General features: G+C 41.6%; 1 protein-coding gene across 6 annotated transcripts in view; it reads left to right on the top strand.

The window, feature by feature from the left end:
* Positions 1-22,130, top strand: part of mcrs1 (microspherule protein 1) — a 39,606-nt gene that overhangs the window by 6,788 nt on the left and 10,688 nt on the right. For 3 of the 6 annotated variants that reach the window (XM_072567130.1, XM_072567127.1, XM_072567128.1), the window contains exons 3-13: positions 988-1,138; positions 3,288-3,426; positions 4,092-4,232; positions 4,582-4,728; positions 7,560-7,669; positions 8,084-8,192; positions 12,161-12,299; positions 13,533-13,608; positions 16,882-16,910; positions 17,762-17,854; positions 20,665-20,747. In XM_072567130.1, the coding sequence (XP_072423231.1) occupies positions 988-1,138; positions 3,288-3,426; positions 4,092-4,232; positions 4,582-4,728; positions 7,560-7,669; positions 8,084-8,192; positions 12,161-12,299; positions 13,533-13,608; positions 16,882-16,910; positions 17,762-17,854; positions 20,665-20,747 (1,217 nt within the window). The remainder of the gene's footprint in view (positions 1-987; positions 1,139-3,287; positions 3,427-4,091; positions 4,233-4,581; positions 4,729-7,559; positions 7,670-8,083; positions 8,193-12,160; positions 12,300-13,532; positions 13,609-16,881; positions 16,911-17,761; positions 17,855-20,664; positions 20,748-22,130) is intronic. The other 3 variants (XM_072567131.1, XM_072567133.1, XM_072567132.1) reach the window with 3 other exon arrangements.

Here is a 22,130-nt window from a genome sequence, read left to right as displayed (position 1 = left end):
TTGTTTCACATAATCATCCACCAAAATCCACGTTCACTCCCTCCACTAAATGCACCGAGGCAGCCATTTTTATCATCTACAAGGTGCACTGTGGCAACTTATAAGGCTCTTTCAAAAGTATCTTCCAAACCATCATCTCTACTTCCTAGAAGGACAAAGCAGATATATCAAAACACCACCGAGTTCCCTTCTAAGCCATGTATCTGACTTCGGACTGTATTGCCTTTCCCTCACCGTTATTGGGTAAAATTCTGGAACTCTATAACAGCACTGTAGGTGTTCCTATGCCTCCTAGACTGCAGCATTTCAAGAAGGTGGCTCACCATTATTCTTCTTGAAGGTAATTGGAAATGGACGCTTAAATACCCCATGTCCCGTGAATAAAGTTTTTAAAAAATCCATTCTGACCTCCTTTCTCAAAAAATGTAACCAATCAGTCACTCCCAGATTCAGTCTGTGCTGTGTGCTGCAGTAGCTTTTTGGCTTGGGTCTCAGTAGAGGTGCTGGAAGAGGTACTTCTTGGCTAGCGAAAGGAAATACTGTCAGGATTTGTGTTTGTGATCCCTGCTGCTGGAAGATGGTAAAAATGTAATTGAGGTTGATTGTAATTTTTTGGGTCCCATGCATCCCGTCATCAAGTTGTATGTCGCCCCCTTGCTGTCCCAAATAAAGGCCACTTGGGGGCGAATCGACAGTGGGTATGTAATATCTATTGATTTATACCTGAGCACTCAGGAGATAATGCAAGAAAGATGTGAGAAAATGCATTTCTTGTGAAGGAAAGGCTAAAATTACTTCAGTTAATAGGCTTGCTAGTTATCAATCAGTGTAGACAGTGTGTACTTTAGGGTGATATTACAAGTCAGGTAGAGTCACAGCATTAAAGTGAGTAATTCAATCTTGCTGCTTATATGTTAGATCACATGGATGGTAAAACTCATCTGTTTTTACATGAAATAATAAGCAATGCTCTTTTTCTTTATGAAGCTGATCAGCAGTGTACATTGGGTACTATTGGGACAAGGCTTATGTCGACAGGGTCTGTGGGGAGATCTGATGGGGCCCAGTCCCCCTCGGCACAGAAACGCACCGCAACTCAAGCTTTCAGCCTACTTCCCAAACGCAGAAGCTCATCCAGGTAATGCAGGGGTGGAAATGCTGTCTCTTCAGCTCGCCTACAGCCTTTTATTTACATGTCATTTATATGACAGTGCCACTTCTTGAAATGGTTCTCTGCAATATTCATCACCTGTCCCACTCGGTATTCTGATTTTATTTATGGTGTGGGGTGGAGCTCTGAGTGCTGGCACTGGCAAAAACAAAGCAAGATTGTAAATGCTCATTCGTTTCCAAATGGCAGTCAGATGTTTGACAGTGGCTCATGGTGGTAGTGGTGGCCATTTATCTTTATTGGTTCCACCTTACCTCCCAAAGACAGGGAATTGAAGACAGCTTGGAAGAAGATGTTCTGCATCTAGAGAGGTGTATAGGTGAGCTAGTATACACCACAGTATTGCTGACAAAAACAGAGCATTTGTTATTTAAGACCTTTTTCACAGTATAACTGGACTATCAAATAAGGATCTGTGATATTCAAGTGATTCTGCATGGATAGACCCCTTTGATACAGGGCTGGCTACATTGAGCTGAACAGAGCCTGCATGCTGTAACCAGTAACTACACTGGGTGATTTAACTTGAGAATTTGTCAAGTGTTTCAAACTCTCAGAAGCTCTGACCACCCCTCCATTTTGAAATCATGTTGCTTTTGGTGTTCCTTCTTTCCATCACCTGTATTTTCATACACATTTGGCTGAGTAAACTGAGTTGATGAAATGATTTCAGAATTACTTTTTGACTGATTTTCTACTGTTTGGATCTCCCCTTGTTGAGTGACGTCCTTCCATGTTCCTCTGATTGTTGTCCACAAGCTTTCCAAAACTGCTTGTTAGGTGGGAAAGGAAGGAGTCCTCTCTCTTTCTCTCCAGTTGTTTCTTTCGCTGGTGCTAGTCGATTCTCTGACAGTGGCAACTGCCAACACACAGTTCAAGCCTTCTGGTGGACTGTGCCACACTACTTTATTTAACTCCAATTTAAATGATGCTTTCATAAAGTTCGTGATTCTTTAAAGTTCATCTTAAGTAAACAGATAAATTGTAATGGTGATCGTATTAATGGGCCATGTGCAAATTGTTGAGGGAATACAGTTGTCATGCATTTAAGACCTGGATTTTAGGATTCATATTGTTTAACAGGATGAGGAGTGCCACTGATGAGTAGCCATATTAGATGCTTTGTGGCTAGTTTTTGTACTAGAACATGTGTGTGTGTGTTTTCAAATTACTCCTAATTTATTTTGCTAATCTCCTGTCTGCTGAACATGGTGTTAGCACCCCTTTGGTACTTTGCTTAAGCAAATGTTCTTTGTGGATGTGACTGTTGGATTCCTTGACCCATAAAGGGCATCACAGCAAAGCCTGATCCTGTTTGAACTTGCTGTCCATGTATCCAGCAAAAGTCAAATGACAGAAATGTGAAGTGAATGCGTTTCTCAAGTGCTAATTAGTGCCTTGGGTCTAAAGCTGTGTGGGTTAGTGGCTATTTGTGTGTAGTGGAGGTTTATCTTTAGAGGCCCAAGAGGCAATGGTGGTGGTGTAGCACGGTAAAGTTTCAACATTGTGAGGAGTTTATTTGACGAAAAGTCATCTTCCCTGCCAAGACAGAGATGTCTGTGCCACGCATTGAAGCACATTATTGTTTTGGCATTCCTGTGTTTGGACATAGAATGGTGAGGAAGGCTGGTGAATGAACAACGTGAATGTTCCGTTCCCAGTTCCACTGTTCTTGACAGTTTGTTTAGTACAGTTTGTAATGACTGCAGTGTGAGCAGTTTTGTGCTGTAGATTCACCCTCTTGGGGTTGGGATGAGACGACCTCAAACACAAACATGTTGCACTCCAGCATTGGCACCATGTGCTTTGTCATCCTCCTTCCCCTCAAATATTTTGATGTTTCCATCTTAACAAAGAGAACCTTCACTCCATCAATTTGGACTGGATTTAAACTCAAATCTGAGTTCAAGTGATTGGTCAAGATCACAATGTGTTATTGAGATCTCCAGGCCTAAAGTTTAAGTTGGGAGCAATTTCTTTCTTTAGCAATAGTTCAGATTTTAATCTCTGCATCTGGAAGAGACAGGGTGCGCTTCCTATTCTTACTTAGCCATGTTGTTCTGTCATTTTCTTTTGCACCACTGACTGACCATTCTTACATTGTTCCGTTTTCCAGATCCATAAAACGCAAGAAGTTTGATGATGAGCTAGTTGAGAGCAGCCTCGCTAAATCTTCCACTCGGGCAAAGGGTCCAACAGGGATGGAACCTGGGCGATACTCTGGCAGTGAACCATCATCCAATGAGAAGAGAAAAGTATATAACTATACAAGAAAACAAAACTCAACAAAATGCTGGAAATACACAGTAGATCCATCAGCATTTGAGAAAACAAAGGGTAGATTAATGGTTGGCCAGATCCTTTTTATTGACCTGTCCCTTTTCTTTGTCAGAAGCTGATGAACTGCTATGTGCTTCCATTTCCAGCTTAATTGGTTCTTAGTTGGGTTTCCACCATCAGCAGTGTTTTCCTTTTTTCTGTCTGTGCTCTTTAGGCAGTTAGTTAATGGGTTCATGTTTTCTAAATTTACTGAGTGGTTCATTTCCCACATACACCTCACTGTTTGGTTAAGCAGAGTCCCTATGACATCAGAGGAGGCTGTTCAGCCCGGGACCTCTTGTTCAAGCAACCTGGTCAGTCCCAATTCCACACCTCTGCAACGTTGGAAACTTTGCTTACCGAGAGTTATTTTCATTGAGACCTGTTCAGCTCCAAATAGTGTGATGCATTGAGTAAATGCTGAATAGTGCACTGCTGCATGTGCTGTCTAGCAGTGGAATTGGGGTGTGATGCAAGGCAAAGATGCAATTGGACTGGGAACAGTCATAAGCTGCCTGACCTTATTCCCAAAGTTTGGCATTGTCTTGAATCCTTCAGTGGTGATACTGCCTTGTGTCATTTTCCAATCTATTTTTTGAAGCCTCTGATTTGTAGCTCCATGCTGCAATTCCCGGTACTTGCTGATTGTATCAAGGATCACGCTCTAACTGATGAATCAAAGGAGGCTGGCACTGAAAATTTGTTCCTTGTAGATGGTGGACAGGCATTGGCGAGTCGGGAGGTGAGTTACATGCCTCATTTCCCAGCCTCTGATCTGCCAGTTTGAATTGTGATTTATTTTCACTCTTTTGGATGTTGGCTGACCTGCTCAATATTTCCAGCATTTTTCTATGTTTTATTGCAACTTGTATTGATTTGAGTTTCGTTTTTAACTTCTTGTGTATCTTTTCCTTATTCACTGAAATATGATGTATTCTCTGAATTTTATCACAAAATCCATGTGTAGAAGAAAACTTTAAGCTGGTAACTAAATTGTTTGTTCCCCAATGGGTTGGTAAAGCACTGGTTGTAGAAATATCCTATCCAGGCCATTTGGTTAATGTTTTAATATTGCTCTATGATTCTTCTAGCAGATATCAAAATCTACTACAGTGCCATCAGCTCCCAGTAGCATTGCCAAGAGGTTGAAGAAAAGCAAGCAGCCACTTCAAGTCACAAAAGATCTTGGACGATGGAAACCAACAGATGACTTGCTGTTAATAAATGCAGTCTTGCAGGTAAAGTAGAGGTAGTGAGGACACATTTCACAAATATGGGATTGAAATAGCTTTTATCCTTGTATCCTACATAATGGATGTCTGTATTCTCAGAAATTTGGAACCTTGTATCAGCTTATTTACTTGTCTCGTCCCATGCTTCATCTTCTGAATGTAATCAGGACCTAATTAATCTCAAAACACAAGCAAAATGCTGTGGATCTTGAGAATGGAAAGGAAAAATACAATATCCTGGAAATACTCCAGTAGTACTGGCAGCATCTGAAGGGGAAAAGAAAGTTAATGACCTTTTGTCAAAAACCTTCCCTCATGGGAAGCGTATACTGTCTCCGATCTACTTAAGTTCTATCATTTAAGTCATTTGAAACCTGGAAATAAACTTTTAATTTTATCTCATCTTTACTTTATCCCATGTTTCATTTTTTTCTACACTGTCTCCCCTTTCTGCTCATGCTACTTGAGCTGGTTTCTGAGATGATGGCTTCCAATTTAAGTGCATTTGCGTGTATTTTTTTCCAAACCCTTTTCGGCTTCAGGCCTGTTGCTAAGTTGCCTTCTAATCTGCAAAAGTGATTTGCTGGGCCGACATACTAGTCTAAAAAGTAATTTGCTTTTAAGATCTTGTGATAATGTGATTGTGATGTACCGTGTATGATTTATACATATGGCAAACTTTTTATTAACCGGCACCTATGGGACTAGGAGTATGCCGTTTGGTGAAATATTCTGGTTGATCAAGGAGTCCACATGAACAATGTAAAAACATAATAATAGAAATGTAATGCAGGGCGTATATAGATCACTTTATTTACAGCATTAATCACTTAAAATAGTAATGCAAATTTTGAATAAAACTTATCAGAAGAGAGCCTTCTCACTTGTCACCCTCAGCTGACTACTTGGACATTGCGGGGATTGCAATAACAAAGCAAACATCTGGTATTTGAGGTATATATTACGTGTGCTGGTTTATTGAGAGTGCTTGTTCATAAGGTGCAGGTTAAAACAAAGTTTGCTGCATTTTAATATCATTTATTTGGAGGTTTTGGATTTTTGAATTTTGAGTTCATGGCATATGGGTTTTCTGTGTCTGAAGGGGTTTAATGATTAACTTGTCAGTATTCTTGCAGCCATAGTGATGTCTTTTAAAAGTCAATCTGAGAATGTGCTTTTTGGAGGCTTATTGGGATTTGATTATGTTGAGAGAGTTTACAATGTAGTGCATTAAGCTTTCAGAAGCAGAATTCTGTTTTGGGCATAGGGGAAACACCTAATACTTGGAAAGCAGCTTTATGTTTCAGTTTGGAACAGTTCTGCAGGGCTCTGAGCGGAAACTGAATGTGTAAAGCAGTTGCTCCTGAGAAAGAGTGAAGATAGTTTAGAATTGTTAAAAGTAGGTTATCTCAGTGGAAGGAGTTTAGTCTGGAACTTTTAAACTTGAAGTGTTTGGTTAAAGCCTTGGAGGGGTTATGTGAAACTGAAAACGTCTAGCTCAGTTCACAGCTGAATCAAACCCTGTGTGGAATAGAGGAGGCCATTCTGTCTGGTTTTTGCATACAATAGTGGGATGCTGTTGGGATTAATAAGATTATTTTTATTGTGATTCAAAATCTTAAAATGTATGTTTATAAGTAAGTAGTTTAGTTTATTCTATTTTATCTTCACTTATTGTACATAATAAACTTCTTAATAAACCACAATTTTATTGCTACATCTTTGTGTATATATGGAGGTAAACTGGATCCAGAAAAGCAGAAAATATTCTTTGGTATTTCAGCCCATGGCTTTCAACCATTCAACTCAATTGTAGTACCTGATTCTTGTCACTAGGAAGCGCTACAGTGCGATAACAAAGTGATGAGAGACAGAGAGTCAAACAGGGAATGTGCATTAGTTTTAAAAAAAAGTAGTGAATTAAGAGGAAAACTCAACCTTTGTACCAAAAATGATCTTTTACAAAATTTCAAATGGATCAGAACACAGGAATGAACATGAGCCACTTTGCACGTGACCTAAAGTGTGTAATAATTTGTAGTGTTGTGAAGATGTGACTGATATTCCTAATCTGTGCCTAATCTCTGGGCCTGATTCAGTTGTGCACTGTATGCTTTCTGTTTAGTTCAAGATTTTCTGCAGTGAGTGGATTGAAATGTGTTTAAACAGAAAGTATATTTTGTTATGTCCCTATATTAAAGTGTGGTAATTTAATGGAAATTGTAGATTGTGGGTAATGCATGTGATATAAATTGGAATTAAACCTTCTTTCTACTTCTTACAACTTACTGACTCAGTCTTGAATCAATTCATCACTTTTCCCTTTATTTAAAAAAAAACATTAATTTATTGCTCGAGATAAGGAGAAGATCCAGTTGCCTATTTTTGCTCAGTGATGCCTGATCTCTGCTGGAAGATGTGCGTGTGAGATGGTTGAGGAGAGAATCTGTCTCTGCTGGGATACATTTGAATAGTGCTAACATGACTTGGGCTGTACACAGTGAGCAACTATTTGGGGTGAGGTTCTGGACTGTTCCCCTCTTTTGCTGTGTCCCAGCACAGTTTTGGAAAGAAGGGATAAAGATTGTCGGAGGGGTGGGGAGGTTGGTGAGAGTGAAAGAGTGTGGAGAAGAACCTGAGTGATGGTAACTGCCTTGTGCAGCTGGAATGGTCATGTTCTGCAGCTGCTGGCTCATTCTATGCTGCTGTTTAGAGCATGTTTTATTTAATAACCACTAATATTAGCATCTTGCCCACCAGTGGGCATCTGTATATTAAAATTTACAGTGAATGTTTCCATTCTTTCTATGGGCTGATGTTGTATTTTTGAACTACAGACAAATGACTTGACTGCAGTGCACCTTGGAGTGAAGTTCAGTTGTCGTTTCACATTACGGGAGATCCGGGAGCGGTGGTATGCACTGTTGTATGACTCTGTTATATCGAAGTAAGTGAAGTGACTACAAAATGAAAAGCTGCTGAGCTGCATTTAAGACTAACAATAATCCATTACATCTGCTCTGTTTTTCTCTCTAATGAATCTGAATGTTCTACTTATCAATGTGTACATTCGTGCTAAGAAATAGAATGTTTTTCACTTTGTGTATGTAAAACAGTTTGTGAATTTAAAATCATTGCAGCTGTGGAACACAATCTGTTGTCAAGTGAATGGGCCAGTAATTTGAAACATGATTGTACAGTTTAGATGTAAGCAAATTGCTCAAAGTTTTGCTCACTGTCAAGAATCTCCGGATTCACAACTGTTTCATAACTTTTTCCTCCCTGTTTTATATCTTGTGTAAGTCTGAACCTTGAAAGCTCATGTGAACCTGAATCTGTTAATGGCTGTTTGCTCTTTCAGATTGGCTTGTCAGGCGATGAGACAGCTTCACCCTGAAGCAATTGCAGCAATTCAGGCCAAAGCTCTTTATAGCAAGGCAGAGGAGCAACAGTTGGCAAAGATTGGATCGGTAATGAATGCAGTATTTTCCACAGGGTTAAAACACAGTATAAATTATCTTTCCTTTTCGAACCGGACATTGGCATGGTGGCAAGGTGCGGGGAAGAGAGCAGGTTGTTAAAAGCAATTTATTATTTTGAGGATCAAATTGATTGCAGCCAAAGACTTGAAGTGGATTATATTTTATACAGAATAATGCACACAATGAACAGAGTCCCAAATGTCTTGAAGGATCCTGATTAAATTCCAGCTCTTAGTTCAACATGGCAACTGTTAGAACAGTGCCCCATAATAGGGGTAAAGTCTGCCAGGGTGTTTGTTCCTGATTGCTTTTGGAACATTCTTATGGGAAAGTATTGAATGGGGTTAAAGTTATGATGCTCTTAATGTTCAAAGAACCTGGTAGCATTGTCTCTGGTCAGACAGCCATGGAGAATGGCCATCGGAGTGTAGCACTGGAGAGCTGCTCATACTTGGTCGCGGTTTTCTCCAGCAAATCTTAAATGTCTTCAAAAGAGGGAAGAAAATGTATCCATTGATAAAATATTTTAATGTGACCTTCTAATATCAGTAAATGTATAATAAAACATTTTTAACAAAATCATACAAGCGAGGAAATTAAGAGCAAGAGTAGGTCACTCAGTCCTTGAGCCTGCTCCGTCATTCAGTGAAGTCATGGCTGATCTGAGTATTTAGTGTTCCTGAATATCTCTAAAAAGCTTTCACCCCCTTGCTTATCAAGAATCTATCTATCTCTGCCTTAAAAATTCAGTGACTCTGCTAGGGGAGAAGAGTTCCAAAGATTCCAGAGCCTCTGAGAAACAAAATCTCCCTAACTCTGTCTTAAATGGGCCACCCCAAATTTGCAAACAGTGACCCTCAGATCGAGATAATGACATGAGGAAACAATGTTTCCACATACATCCTCAGGATCTTGTACATTTCAATCAAGTCACTTTTTTAAAAAAATCTCCAGAGAATACAAGCCTAGTATCTGGATTAGTGGTGCTGGAAGAGCACAGCAGTTCAGGCAGCATCCAAGTAGCTTCGAAATCGACGTTTCGGGCAAAAGCCCTTCATCAGGAATAAAGGCAGTGAGCCTGCAGCATGGAGAGATAAGCTAGAGGAGGGTGGGGGTGGGGAGAAAGTAGCATAGAGTACAATGGGTGAGTGGGAGAGGGGATGAAGGTGATAGGTCAGGGAGGAGAGGGTGGAGTGGATAGGTGGAAAAGAAGATAGGCAGGTAGGACAAGTCCAGACAAGTCATGGGGACAGTTACTGAGCTGGAAGTTTAAAACTAGGGTGAAGTGGGGGAAGGGGAAATGAGGAAATTGATGCCCTGGGGTTGAAGTGTTCCGAAGCGGAAGATGAGGCGTTCTTCCTCCAGGCGTCTGGTGGTGAGGGAGCGGCGGTGAAGGAGGTCCAGGACCTCCATGTCCTCGGCAGAGTGGGAGGGGGAGTTGAAATGTTGGGCCACGGGGCGGTGTGGTTGATTGGTGCGGGTGTCCCGGAGATGTTCCCTAAAGCACTCTGCTAGGAGGCGCCCAGTCTCCCCAATGTAGAGGAGACCACATCGGGAGCAACGGATACAATAAATGATATTAGTGGATGTGCAGGTAAAACTTTGATGGATGTGAAAGGCTCCTTTAGGGCCTTGGATAGAGGTGAGGGAGGAGGTGTGGGCACAGGTTTTACAGTTCCTGCGGTGGCAGGGGAAAGTGCCAGGATTGGAGGGTGGGTTGTTTGGGGGCATGGACCTGACCAGGTAGTCGCGGAGGGAACGGTCTTTGCGGAAGGTGGAAAGGGGTGGGGAGGGAAATATATCCCTGGTGGTGGGGTCTGTTTGGAGGTGGCGGAAATGACGGCGGATGATTTGGTCTATGCGAAGGTTTGTAGGGTGGAAGGTGAGCACCAGGGGCGTTCTGTCCTTGTTACGGTTGGAGGGGTGGGGTCTGAGGGTGGAGGTGCGGGATGTAGACGAGATGCGTTGGAGAGCATCTTTAACCACGTGGGAAGGGAAATTGCGGTCTCTAAAGAAGGAGGCCATCTGGTGTGTTCTGTGGTGGAACTGGTCCTCCTGGGAGCAGATCCGGCGGAGGCGGAGGAATTGGGAATATGGGATGGCATTTTTGCAAGAGGTAGGGTGGGAAGAGGTGTAATCCAGGTAGCTGTGGGAGTCGGTGGGTTTGTAAAAAATGTCAGTGTCAAGTCAGTCATCATTAATGGAGATGGAGAGGTCCAGGAAGGGGAGGGAGGTGTCAGAGATGGTCCAGGTAAATTTAAGGTCAGGGTGGAATGTGTTGGTGAAGTTGATGAATTGCTCAACCTCCTCGCGGGAGCACGAGGTGGCGCCAATGCAGTCATCAATGTAGCGGAGGAAGAGGTGGGGAGTGGTGCCGGTGTAATTACGGAAGATCAACTGCTCTATGTAGCCAACAAAGAGACAGGCATAGCTGGGGCCCATATGTGTGCCCATAACTACCCCTTTGGTCTGGAGGAAGTGGGAGGATTCAAAGGAGAAATTGTTAAGGGTGAGGACCAGTTCGGCCAAACGAATGAGAGTGTCGGTGGAAGGGTACTGTTGGGGACGTTTGGAGAGGAAAAAAACGGAGGGCTTGGAGGCCCTGGTCATGGCGAATGGAGGTGTGGATGAGGCGTTGGGGGCCAGGGAAACTGAAGTCTTGGAGGAGGTGGAGGGCGTGGGTGGTGTCTCGAACGTATGTGGGGAGTTCCTGGACTAGGGGGGATAGGACAGTGTCGAGGTAGGTAGAGATGAGTTCAGTGGGGCAGGAGCATGCTGAGACAATGGGTCGGCCAGGGTGGTCAGGCTTGTGGATCTTGGGAAGGAGGTAGAACCGGGCAGTGCGGGGTTCCCAGACTATGAGGTTGGAAGCTGTGGGTGAGAGATCTCCTGAGGTGATGAGGTTCTGTATGGTCTGGGAGATGATGGTTTGGTGATGGGGGGTGGGGTCATGGTCGAGGGAGCAGTAGGAAGAGGTGTCCTCGAGTTGGCGTTTGGCTTCAGCGGTGTAGAGGTCAGTGCGCCAGACTACCACTGCGCCCCCTTTATCCGCTGGCTTGATGGTGAGGTTGGGATTGGAGCAGAGGGATTGGAGGGCTGCGCGTTGTGAGGGTGAGAGGTGAGAGGGGAGAGGGGAGGGGGGTCGACAGGTTGAGACTGTTAATGTCCCGGCGGAAGTTGGAAATGAAGAGGTCAAGGGCAGGTAATAGGCCAGCGTGGGGTGTCCAGGTGGATGCAGTGTGTTGGAGGTGGGCGAAGGGGTCCTCGGAAGGTGGGCAGGAGTCCTGATTGTGAAAGTAAGCTCGGAGGCGGAGGTGACGGAAGAATTGTTCGACATCACGGCGTGTATTAAATTCATTGATGCGTGGATGGAGGGGGATGAAGGTGAGTCCTTTGCTGAGGACTGATCGTTCGTCCTCAGTGAGGGGGAGGTCTGGGGGGGGGATGGTGAAAACTCGGCAGGGCTGGGAGCTGGGATCTGGTGTGGGTGTAGAGCTGGGAGTGGGGGCGGAACCTGTAACTGGAGTGGGTGTGACAAAACCCACTTGTTCCAGATATTAGTTTAGTAAACCATTTCTGAACTGTTTCCAGCGCATTTACATCCTTCTTAAATAAGGTGACCAATACTGTGTACATTATTCCAGACCTGGTCTCACCCGTGTCCTGTACAACTGAAGCATGACTTTTGTACTTTCATATACAATAGCCCTTCCAATAAGCGATAATGTCGGCTTTCTTAAACTGACCGATCCAAACCTATCTGACTGTACTCAATTTAAATTCACTTGGATTTGGAATTTCATCGTAGCTGGTCCCTAACTAAATTGAGCACATTCTTTTCAATTTGGGAGAGGGAGGTTTTCCATGTCTTTGCTTGGATATATCAACCTCCTAACAGAGCAGGGCTGACAGAACCACCTGCTATTGTTTACTTTTTTTATCTGTTCTCTCCATAGACTAGTCAACCCACACTGGACACCTTTCAGGAGTTATTGAACAAACATCCAAATGTTTTCTATCAGTCTCGCACTGCTAAATCTCTGCAGGTTCATTGGCAGCTGATGAAACAATACTATCTCTTAGAAGATCAAACAGGTAAAAGCATGCTGGCTTTGTGGCTGATGAGCAGAGAGTAGACATTCATCCGATGCTTTCCCCACACCCTAGGAAGTTTCTTCAACCTCTGAATGTGCTGGTGAGGGCCACGTTCGAGGTTGGGGTGGTACAAGTGGCTGTGGAAGATGCAGGCACCTATCATCATGCAAGGTGGCCATGGCAGTGTCGACTTATTAATTTGACATCTGCTAAATGTTAAAATATTAGGAACTTAGGAGTAGCCTATTAAGTCCCTGAGCCTGTTCCATGTTCAGTGAGGTCATGGCTGATCTATCTGAGATTTAAAAATAACAACTGATCCAGGATCCACTGCCATTTGTGAAAGAGAGTTCTGAACCTTTACCATCCTTTGTGTTTAGCAATGCTTCCTAACATCTCTCCTAAACGGTCTGGCCCTAATTTTTACACTATGCCCCCCCCCCCCCCCCCCCCCCATCGTTCTAGAGTCCCCAATTAGTGGAAATGGTTTATCTTTATTCACCCTGCCATTTCCTGTTAATATCTTGAAGACTTTGATCAGATCACCCCTTAACCTTCTAAACTCTGGTGAAAACAGGCCTTATTTGTATAACCTCTCCTCATAACTCCTGAAGTCCAGGTATCAACTTGTAAACTACATTGTACTGTTTAAAGCCAATATGTTCTTCTGAAGGTGTGAATTTCTGCACCCAGGCTGGACGGCAGTTCACTAACATTTGACTTAAAGCGATGTCCTCCCACTTAGTTTTAAAGAAAAAAAAACTGCTGATGTTTGTTGGCCAAATTCACTTTGGGAAATGTTGGCAGGCATGAGGTACATCTGAATAATACATTGCATAAAGTACCAGTAAGTGTCCAGCATCTGTTGCTGAGTGAGAGTCTGACTCTTTAGGAGAGAGAAAAATTACATTTTATCATTTAGTAATGATACAACAAAGTAGGAAGCCGCATCCTAATTGCAACATGTTCTGGTCTGTTCAGTTAAAGAAGGTTATAGGAATGCTTATCGAAACAATATTCGACCTCTCCCATGCTTCAAATCTCTGTTTCTGAACGTTACTTCAACCACTCACTATACACTTGTATTCTTTAGAATCTGGTTTTGCCTTTATGAAACATTTTTGGATGTTGTTATGCTAAAGGCTTTATATAAGTGAGCTTTTCTGCTGTCGATTTAATGTGCTGTGGTGATTTTACTCCGTTTTCCTTACTGGTTCTTCATTTACTTGCTAGTCCAACCGTTACCGAAGGGAGATCAAGTTCTGAATTTTTCTGATGCGGAAGACATGATTGATGACAGCAAACTCAAGTAAGAGTTAAAAGTTTTGTTTACATTGGGAAATGAATGTAATTCTCTCTCCACCTCTTTATATTCGTGTCAAAGTGATCTTTTATTTCTGAAGTAGTAAAATAACAGAGGTGTGATATTCATCTTGTACTTCTGGAACCTGGGTTTGAATTCAGCATAGACGTCAATTGAACTGTTTTTGTTTATTGGGTGTGAAGCAGCTTGATATGGAGTGATTAGGAACAACCTCACATAAAAAAGCATGTTTAAGCTGGTGAATCTTAGTTACATGAATGCTTTTTTTTCCCCAAGTTTTCCTTTATTTTCCTAGGTTAGAGGGGACATCACTATATGTGACCGTTCTATTCTTCATTAAGATGGTGAATGACTTAGTTGATTCTGAGACTAGGGTCCTGATTATAAATAAAGGAAACTGCAATGGTCTGATAAGTTGGAGAATGTTACTTAAAAGGATGACTATGGTTAGGCAATGGCAAACATTTTAAAGGTGCATCGAGGAACTATAAAAATTAGCTATTCCTGTCTGGCACAAAAATGAAACAGGAAAGATGGCCTGAGCATGGCTAACAAGGGAAATTCGTGATGGTGTTGAATCTAAAGAAGGGACATACAAATTGGAGAAAACCAGCAAACCCGAGAATGGGAAGCAGTTTAGGTTTCAGCAAAGAAGGACAGTGAGATTAACTGCCTCAATGTAAGCTTGCAGGGAGCATACAAACTGATTGCAAAAGCTTCAATTGGTACGTGAAGAGAAAAAACTTAGTGAAGGCAAATGTCAGAAAGGGTAAGTTTTATAATGGGAAACAAAGAGATGGAAGACCAGTTAACTGCAAAGGACGAGACAAGTAACGTCTCAAAAATGTTGGGTAGCACAGGGTCTAGTGAGAGAGAGAAACTGAAGGTAATCAATATTAATAAGGAAATGGTGCTGGGGAAACTGGTGGGATTAGAGACCGATAAATCCCCAGGGCTCCATAGTCTTTGTCCCAGAGTACTTCGGAGGAAGTGGCCCTAGAAATTGTGGATGTATTAGTAGGCAACTTTTAATATTCTAGAGTCTCTGGAAGCTTTCCTATGGATTGGATGGTAACTAATATAAGCTTAGTATTTGAAATAGGAGGAGAGCAAAAACAGGGAATTATAGACTGCTTAACCTGACATCGGGAATAAGGAAAGTGCTAGGATCCATTCCACAAGATTTAGTACAGTGACAGGATCGGACAGAGTCAGCATGGATTTACAAGAGGGAAGTTGTGTATGACAAATCTACTGGAATCTTTTGAGGATGTAAGTGGGGGCGGGGAGCCAGTGGATGTGGTTTACTTGGATTTTCAAAAGGCTCTTGATTAGAAATCAACGTAAAATTAAAGTACATGGGATTGGAGGTAGTGTTACTGACAGAGAATGGTGTGTCAGACAGGAAACAAAGAGTAGGAATAAACGGGCTTTTTCCCAGTGGCAGATAGTGATTGGTGGGGTACCGCAGGGATCCGTGTTTGGAACCCAGCTATTCACAATATATATTAATGATTTAGATGATGGATCTAAATATAATATCTCCAAGTTTGCAGATGACACAAAACTGGATAGGAGGATGAACTGGGAGGAGGATGCAGAGATGCTACAGTGTGATTTGGATAAGTTGAGTGTGTGGGCAAATGCACGGCACATGCAGTATAATGAGGATAAACATAAGGTTATCCACTTCGGTAGCAAAAACAGGGAGGCAGATTATTATCTGAATGGTGATAGATTGGGAAAGGGAGAGGTGCAATGAGACCTTGTACACCACTCACTGAAAGTAATTGTGTAGTACAAGAGATAGTGAAGAAAGCAAATGATATGTTGGCCTGAGATGTTGAGACTGAGACTGGTTTGGTTAGGCCTGGGGTTTAAAAGAATGCGAGGGGATTTCATAGAAACGTATAAAATTCTAACAGGACTGGACATAGTAAATGCAGGGAGGATGTTCCCATTGACCAGGGAGTCCAGAACCAGGGATCACAATCTAAGGATATAGGGTAGGCCATTTAGACTGAGAGGAGGAGAAATATCTTCACCCAGCATTTTCTGCCACAGAAAATGGTTGAGGGCAAAACATTGAATGTTTTCAAGAAGGAATTAGATATATTTAGAGTCATAGAGATGTACAGCACGGAAGCAGACCCTTCGGTCCAACTCGTCCATGCTAACCAGATATTCCAACCTAATCTAGCCTCTTAGGTCTCTTTTATATCTTTTCTCTCTCACCCTAAGCATAAGCCCTCTAGTTCTGGACTCATCCACCCCAGGGCAAAGACTTTGTCTATTTATCCTACCTATGCCCCTCATCATTTTATAAATCTCTATAAGGTCACCCTGTCAGCCTCCAATGCTCCAGAGAAAACAGCCTCAGCCATAGGCCTATGGGTATGGGGGAGAAAGCAGGAACAGGGGACTGAGTTGGATGATCAGCCATGATCATACTGAATGGTGGAGCAGGCTTGAAGGGCCAAATGGCCTACTCCTCCTATTCTCAATGGTTCTTTATTGGCAATGGGGATAGAACCTTCCAAACCTGTGACTTTTACTGTCTCGAAGGACAAGATCAGTAGACACATGGAAACACCATCCTCTGCAAGATTCCCTCTAAGCCGAACACATTCCTGACTTAGAAATATGTCACTGTTCCTTCACTGTCACTGGATCAAAGTTCTGGAACTCTCACCCTGCTGTGGGTCTACCTACCCCTAAGGACTGCAGTGGTTCAAGAATATAGTTCACCACCATCTCTGGGTGAATTAGGTATGGGTAAGAAATACTAGCCCAGCCAGTAATACCCACATCACATAAAGTTCTAATTCTACCAAATTTTTTTAGTGCAAATTCAGCTTTATGTAAGTGATGGCACGATATCCCAGAGTGCGTTTAACCTGAATTTGCTACTGTTTGTCTTTTGAAGTCTAAATTGATCTAAACTAGACAAACTTGGATGAATCTGCTTCTGAATGGGGAGATTTTATCAATTATATCAGATCATTTCTAGATACGCCCACCACCTGTGAAAACAGCCAAATGGGCTCCTCCTCCTTGTTGGGCTACACACAAGTAAAAACAAGTTGAGGGAAGGAACTGGCAGCTCACAAGAGCCCATGGATGTCCATGAGTTGGGACCTTCGGGACATGGACATGGACATGGATATGGATCTGGTTGTGGATTGTTGGTGGGGTTGGGGTGAGTCTTGGCTGCAATTGAACATTGTGTAACACTTTTTTAAAAATAATCTTTTCCAGAGAAACAAGAGATGATGTCCTGGAACACGGTAGGTTGCTAAATTACCGTTAGTGGTGATGAAATGTTTGCTGATAAAATGAATTCAAAGGAGAGCCCACAACAAGATCATGGTTCCTGCTGCGTCAGTGTATGTTGAACCCTGATTTGGGATTGGTGCTTGTCACAGGATTTTCTTGTCAACTCATATCAACCTTGAGTTCAGCTCTGAATGTTCTGAGATATTTAGGTGGCCATGTCCAATTATTCATTTGTCCTGGGGAGATATTCACATCAGAGACTGGGATTGTCATTGTGCTGCTCTTTTTGTTTTAAATGCAGCTCAGAATGATAGGGATGCCATATAATTCACACCGCCTCATTTAAACTTATTAGGTGTCAGTTGAACTTGTATAATTGGTATCTAACAATAAGGATTGGATACTTATGGGAGCTTTAATGTCTTTGTGTTTGTTTATTTGGCTTTCATGGATTTCATTTGTTATTGAAAGTATTAAAGAGGCAATTGTCAAACTGGTCTTGTGGAGTTCTTTAATGCTGATTTTATTGTATGGGATAGGCTTCCAGACAAGGAAGCAAATTCTCTGAAATTGTTAGCTGCAGTGGAGTGTGGATTGGATGGAGGGGCTGAATGACTTGATTTATCTAATAATTTGCTTGTTTGATGATCTTATAGCATAGAATGGGAAGGATTTACTCTATGCTGATGAAAATGCCTATTAATGTTATAGAGTCATAGAGTCATACAGCACGGAAGCAGAGCCTTCGATCCAACATGTCCATTTCGCAGCAAACACATTAAGTTTTAAATTTTGCCAGAAAATCTGTGTTGTGGCATGGTGCTCTGACACCTTTTACATTTTTTTTGTGTTTTTGTTCCAGAGCTCACTCTTGCAGACCGGCGTCAGAAACGAGAGATTCGGCAGTTGGAACAGGAGCTTCCAAAATGGCAGGTTCTTGTGGACAGTGTCACAGGTGAAGGAGCGAACAGTGACTAAGCAGATCCCATTGGCATTGTTGAACCATCTGCTGTCTGGGCATAGCACAGATGGCACTAAATCTTAGTGTGGGGACTGCAGCCTGAACTGAAAACAATCACTCCATCAAAATATCACATTGACAATGTTGGGATCATTTATGATTTTTGGTAATGGAATTGTTATTCTGCAAAAGGAGGCCATTTGGCCCATCATATCTGCATCAGTTCTCAAAATGGGTATTGGGACTTGATGCCAGTCTCCTGTCTTTTCTCCCTAATCTTGCACATGGTTTTGTTTCAAATAGCTGTCCTTTAGGGAAGGAAATCTGCCATCCTTACCTGGACTGGCCTATATCTGCCTTCAGACCCACAGCAATGTGGTTGACTCTTAATTGCTCTCTGACACAGCTTAGCAATTAGGAGGGGCAAAAATGCTGGCCAAGCCAATGATCCTCATATCCCATGAAAGAAACATAATCTAACGCCGCCTTGAATGCCTCGATTGAACCTGTTTCCTCCACACTTGCACATATTTCAGACCTAAACCACTGTCTGTAAAAAATCTTTTGGAAATTATATTTGCTGTTTTTCCAAATCACTTTAAATCCATGCCCCCTGATTCTTGATCCTGCTAAGAGTGGGAATGGCTTCTCACCATTTACTCTGTCCAGATCCATCATGATTTTGTAAACCTCTACCAATTCTTCTCTTGGCCTTCTCCTCTCCAGGGTAAACAGTCCCAAGTTCTCCAGTCTATCCTCATCACTGAAGTTTCTCATCCCTGGAACCATTCTTATAAATATCTTCTGCACTCTCCAATGAGTTCACATCCTTTTGTTTCATACCATCTCTATGTTCTCCCTGCCAAAGTGTTATCACCTCACATATCTCTGCATTGAACTTCATTTGCCACTCTTTACAGTTTACAATGCTTCGAATCATGTTTTGCTTGCAAACTTTGAAATTGTTCTCTGTAGCTCCCAAGACTTGATAATTTATCTGTGTATGTACACATCAGGAAAAGCAAGATGGGAGCTCCGCTCCAAATCTTCCAACTTGAAAACTATCCATTCACCATTTCTGTTTCCCATCACTCCGCCAATATTGTATTTGTACTGCTACTTTCCCTTTTTACTCCATGACCTGTAACTTTTCTCACAAGTCTATTATGTGGCACTGTATTGAAACCCTTTTGGAAGTCCATTTATACGACATCCACAGCATCACCCTCATCAACTCGCTGTTACCTCTTCACTAAACCCACAGGGTAGTTGAACACAACTCTTTTCCTTAAGAAATCCATACTGGCTTTTCCTAATCAACCCTCTTTTTCATTGTGACTATTAATTCAATCCTGAATTATTGTTTCTGGAAGCTTCCCCGTCTCAGAAGTTAACCTGATTGGTCTAGATATTTCACTTGTAGAATTTTTATGAGGTGATCATGCGCTGTGACTTACTAGGTTTTCTGTGGTGGGACTTTGAACTATTTTACAGCATCATGTGTTTGAGAATGCCCCACCAGGATTGGCTGTGTTTAAAATATACTGTATGTGTACAAGGGAAGTAATACTTTTGAAAATTGCTTTGGGGGATGAGTCCAGAAATACGATTTCATTGCTGCCCCAATGTCTATCACAACCCCTCTATATCCTTCACCTCTTTCACATTGGTACATGACAACAGTGTCTTGGTGCTGTGATATTGAATGGCAGAATGCTGGTTGTGTACTCAGGAGTTCCCTTTACTTGCTCTTTTGATTCACTGGTTATTTGTAGAAAGTGGCGGGTACAGCCGTAACATAACTTGGCTATAGTGCAATAAGAAATAGGAGAGGGACTCAAACATGACCACCTTATCCAGAAAGGTGCCCATGAGTCATGGCTGTGTTTAAAATATACTGTATGTGTACAAGGGAAGTAATACTTTTGAAAATTGCTTTGGGGGATGAGTCCAGAAATACGATTTCATTGCTGCCCCAATGTCTATCACAACCCCTCTATATCCTTCACCTCTTTCACATTGGTTTCCAAAATTATCAGGTATTGGCCACTTTTTCTGCAAACATAAATGTTACCTATGGATCAAAAATGAGTGTTTTCATTATGTTTTGTGTGGTAATTATCTTTTTCAAAACAAGCTGTCATATTTTATCAGAGGTTCATTTTGTCTTTGCTACAATATTGTGGGGGTGGGGGGAATTCTATATGTGCAACTGCTAAAACTTTAAAAAGTTGAATTAGCTTTATATATGGTGGACTGGTGGGAAATGTTTATAAGATTTTTAAGTGTAAAGTTGCTGAAAATGTTATCATGTGCCCTCAGATCCAGTTTATAGTTTAAACATATACCAATGTTAGAGGCTGTCTGGTACAGAACAAGCTCAAGCTGACTGTTTGGAAGTCCTCCTTTAATTTGGTTTGTTTGTATGTATGGCCAATCAAGTAGTTGGGAAGAATTGGTTTTGGGTCCCTCTGGCAATTCTTTGATGTTTTTAAAATCACTGATTGAGTCATGGGGAAATTTTGAGTTTTTTGGATGTTTTGAAAGTTGTTTAAAGTAGTATTGGCAACATTTTTGTTCGCAAGCAGGATGATGTAAATGACATCAAAATGCATCACCTTGCTAAAATTCAACTATGATTCTCAACTTCTCAAAGAATCAGTTTTTAAAAAAAAATTAATTTTGAAACTTATTTGAGATCATGTTTTATAAGGAACATTTAACAATTGTTCATTGTCTTTGTAAGGTAATATTCCTACCAGTAAAACCTTATTTATAAAATGATCCAATCTTGTTTCCTTAAGGTATCAGCTCTCCAGACTTCGATAACCAGACCCTTGCTGTTTTACGAGGCAGAATGGTTCGATATTTAATGAGATCTCGTGAGGTAAAGCAATGTTTTCTTTGATATATAAATGGTTTTAGGATATTGGGACTATTTTTGAAAGAGAAATGCAGTTTTCCAGCAGGTAAGTTAGCAACCTAAGGAGTTGAGTTTCAGTTTTGAACAGGAGTATTCAATGGAGGTATCCACTGCATCCACCTATTTGTATTTTAGCTCTATTATAAATTTTCAGAATGGTTACGGCATAGGAGACCATTAGGCCTGTTGTCTGTCAGCTCTTTGCAAGAGCAACTCTACTTTGAGAATCAGCCCAGCTTTTCCGGTCTATCCAACTAACACAAGTTCCTCACTCTGGGTCCATTCTCATGCATCTGTTCTGCACCCTCTCTAATGCCATCTCCTCTTTCCTGAGGTGGGGGGCCTAAAACAGGACACAGCACTCTTGTTCAGCTGAATAATTTATTTTACAAATTTATCATAACTTCCTTCTTCAGTATTCAATGCACCTATTTATACATAGCAGAATCCTAAATGCTTTATTAACCCTTTCTTAACCTCAATGATTCATGAACCTATGCCTCCGGGTCCCTCCGCTCCTGCATCTGCTTGAGAATTATACAGTTTATATTTTCTCTCCAAATTCTTCATACCAAAATAAATGCTATCACACTTCTCTGCATTAAATTTAACATGCCATTTGTCTACCTCTTCTGCCATCTTGTGAAAATTGTGTTGAAGTTTATCATTATTGATCCCAATACTTGGAAGATTTTTGGCAAGTTTTGTCATCTGAAAATTTTGAAATCGTGCCCAATGTATCAAAGTCAAGATACTCCTGTAGGCAACCTGTTAGTAGGTAAGATATAGATGATATTAAAGAGATGTGCAAGAGCAAGCAGTATCTTCTCTTAGTTGATTTTGAAAATTCTTCTGAAAACTTTTCACAAAACACTTTGTCTTCTCTTTACACTATTACTATCTTGTACAAGCCCCCCACAATACACGTGCTCTATATAATTCTTGCACTGTAATGATTTGTTCCCACATGGCTATCTGTGCCTACAGCTCACCAACCTTATTTGCCACACTTTACAGTCAAGCTAATTTGAACCTCATAACACTCTTTTTCCCAACTCCAAATAATGCTGTGCTATTTCATGCATTAGTGCTATCTGTGTCTTCTAATTCTGAGAACACTTTATTTCGCCTTGATAATATTACCCCCTAATTTGCTGCCAAATATTTTTAATTCCTCCTCAATCATTCAAGAAGATGTTGCTCTGAGATCTATTCAGGTGCAGCCTGTCACAGTCCTAGTATCACAGAGGCAGCATACCATGTGGATGCATTTCTGTGGTGACAAAAACACTTGTCTGATCCTCTGTCACCATTGCTTCACCCATAAAACCATAGATTTAGTTCACT

This window comes from Chiloscyllium punctatum, chromosome X (genome assembly GCF_047496795.1).
Source record: "Chiloscyllium punctatum isolate Juve2018m chromosome X, sChiPun1.3, whole genome shotgun sequence".
Lineage (NCBI taxonomy): Eukaryota > Metazoa > Chordata > Chondrichthyes > Orectolobiformes > Hemiscylliidae > Chiloscyllium > Chiloscyllium punctatum.
The sequence above is the reverse complement of the archived record's forward strand: the minus strand, read 5'-3'. Positions and strand labels throughout refer to the sequence as shown.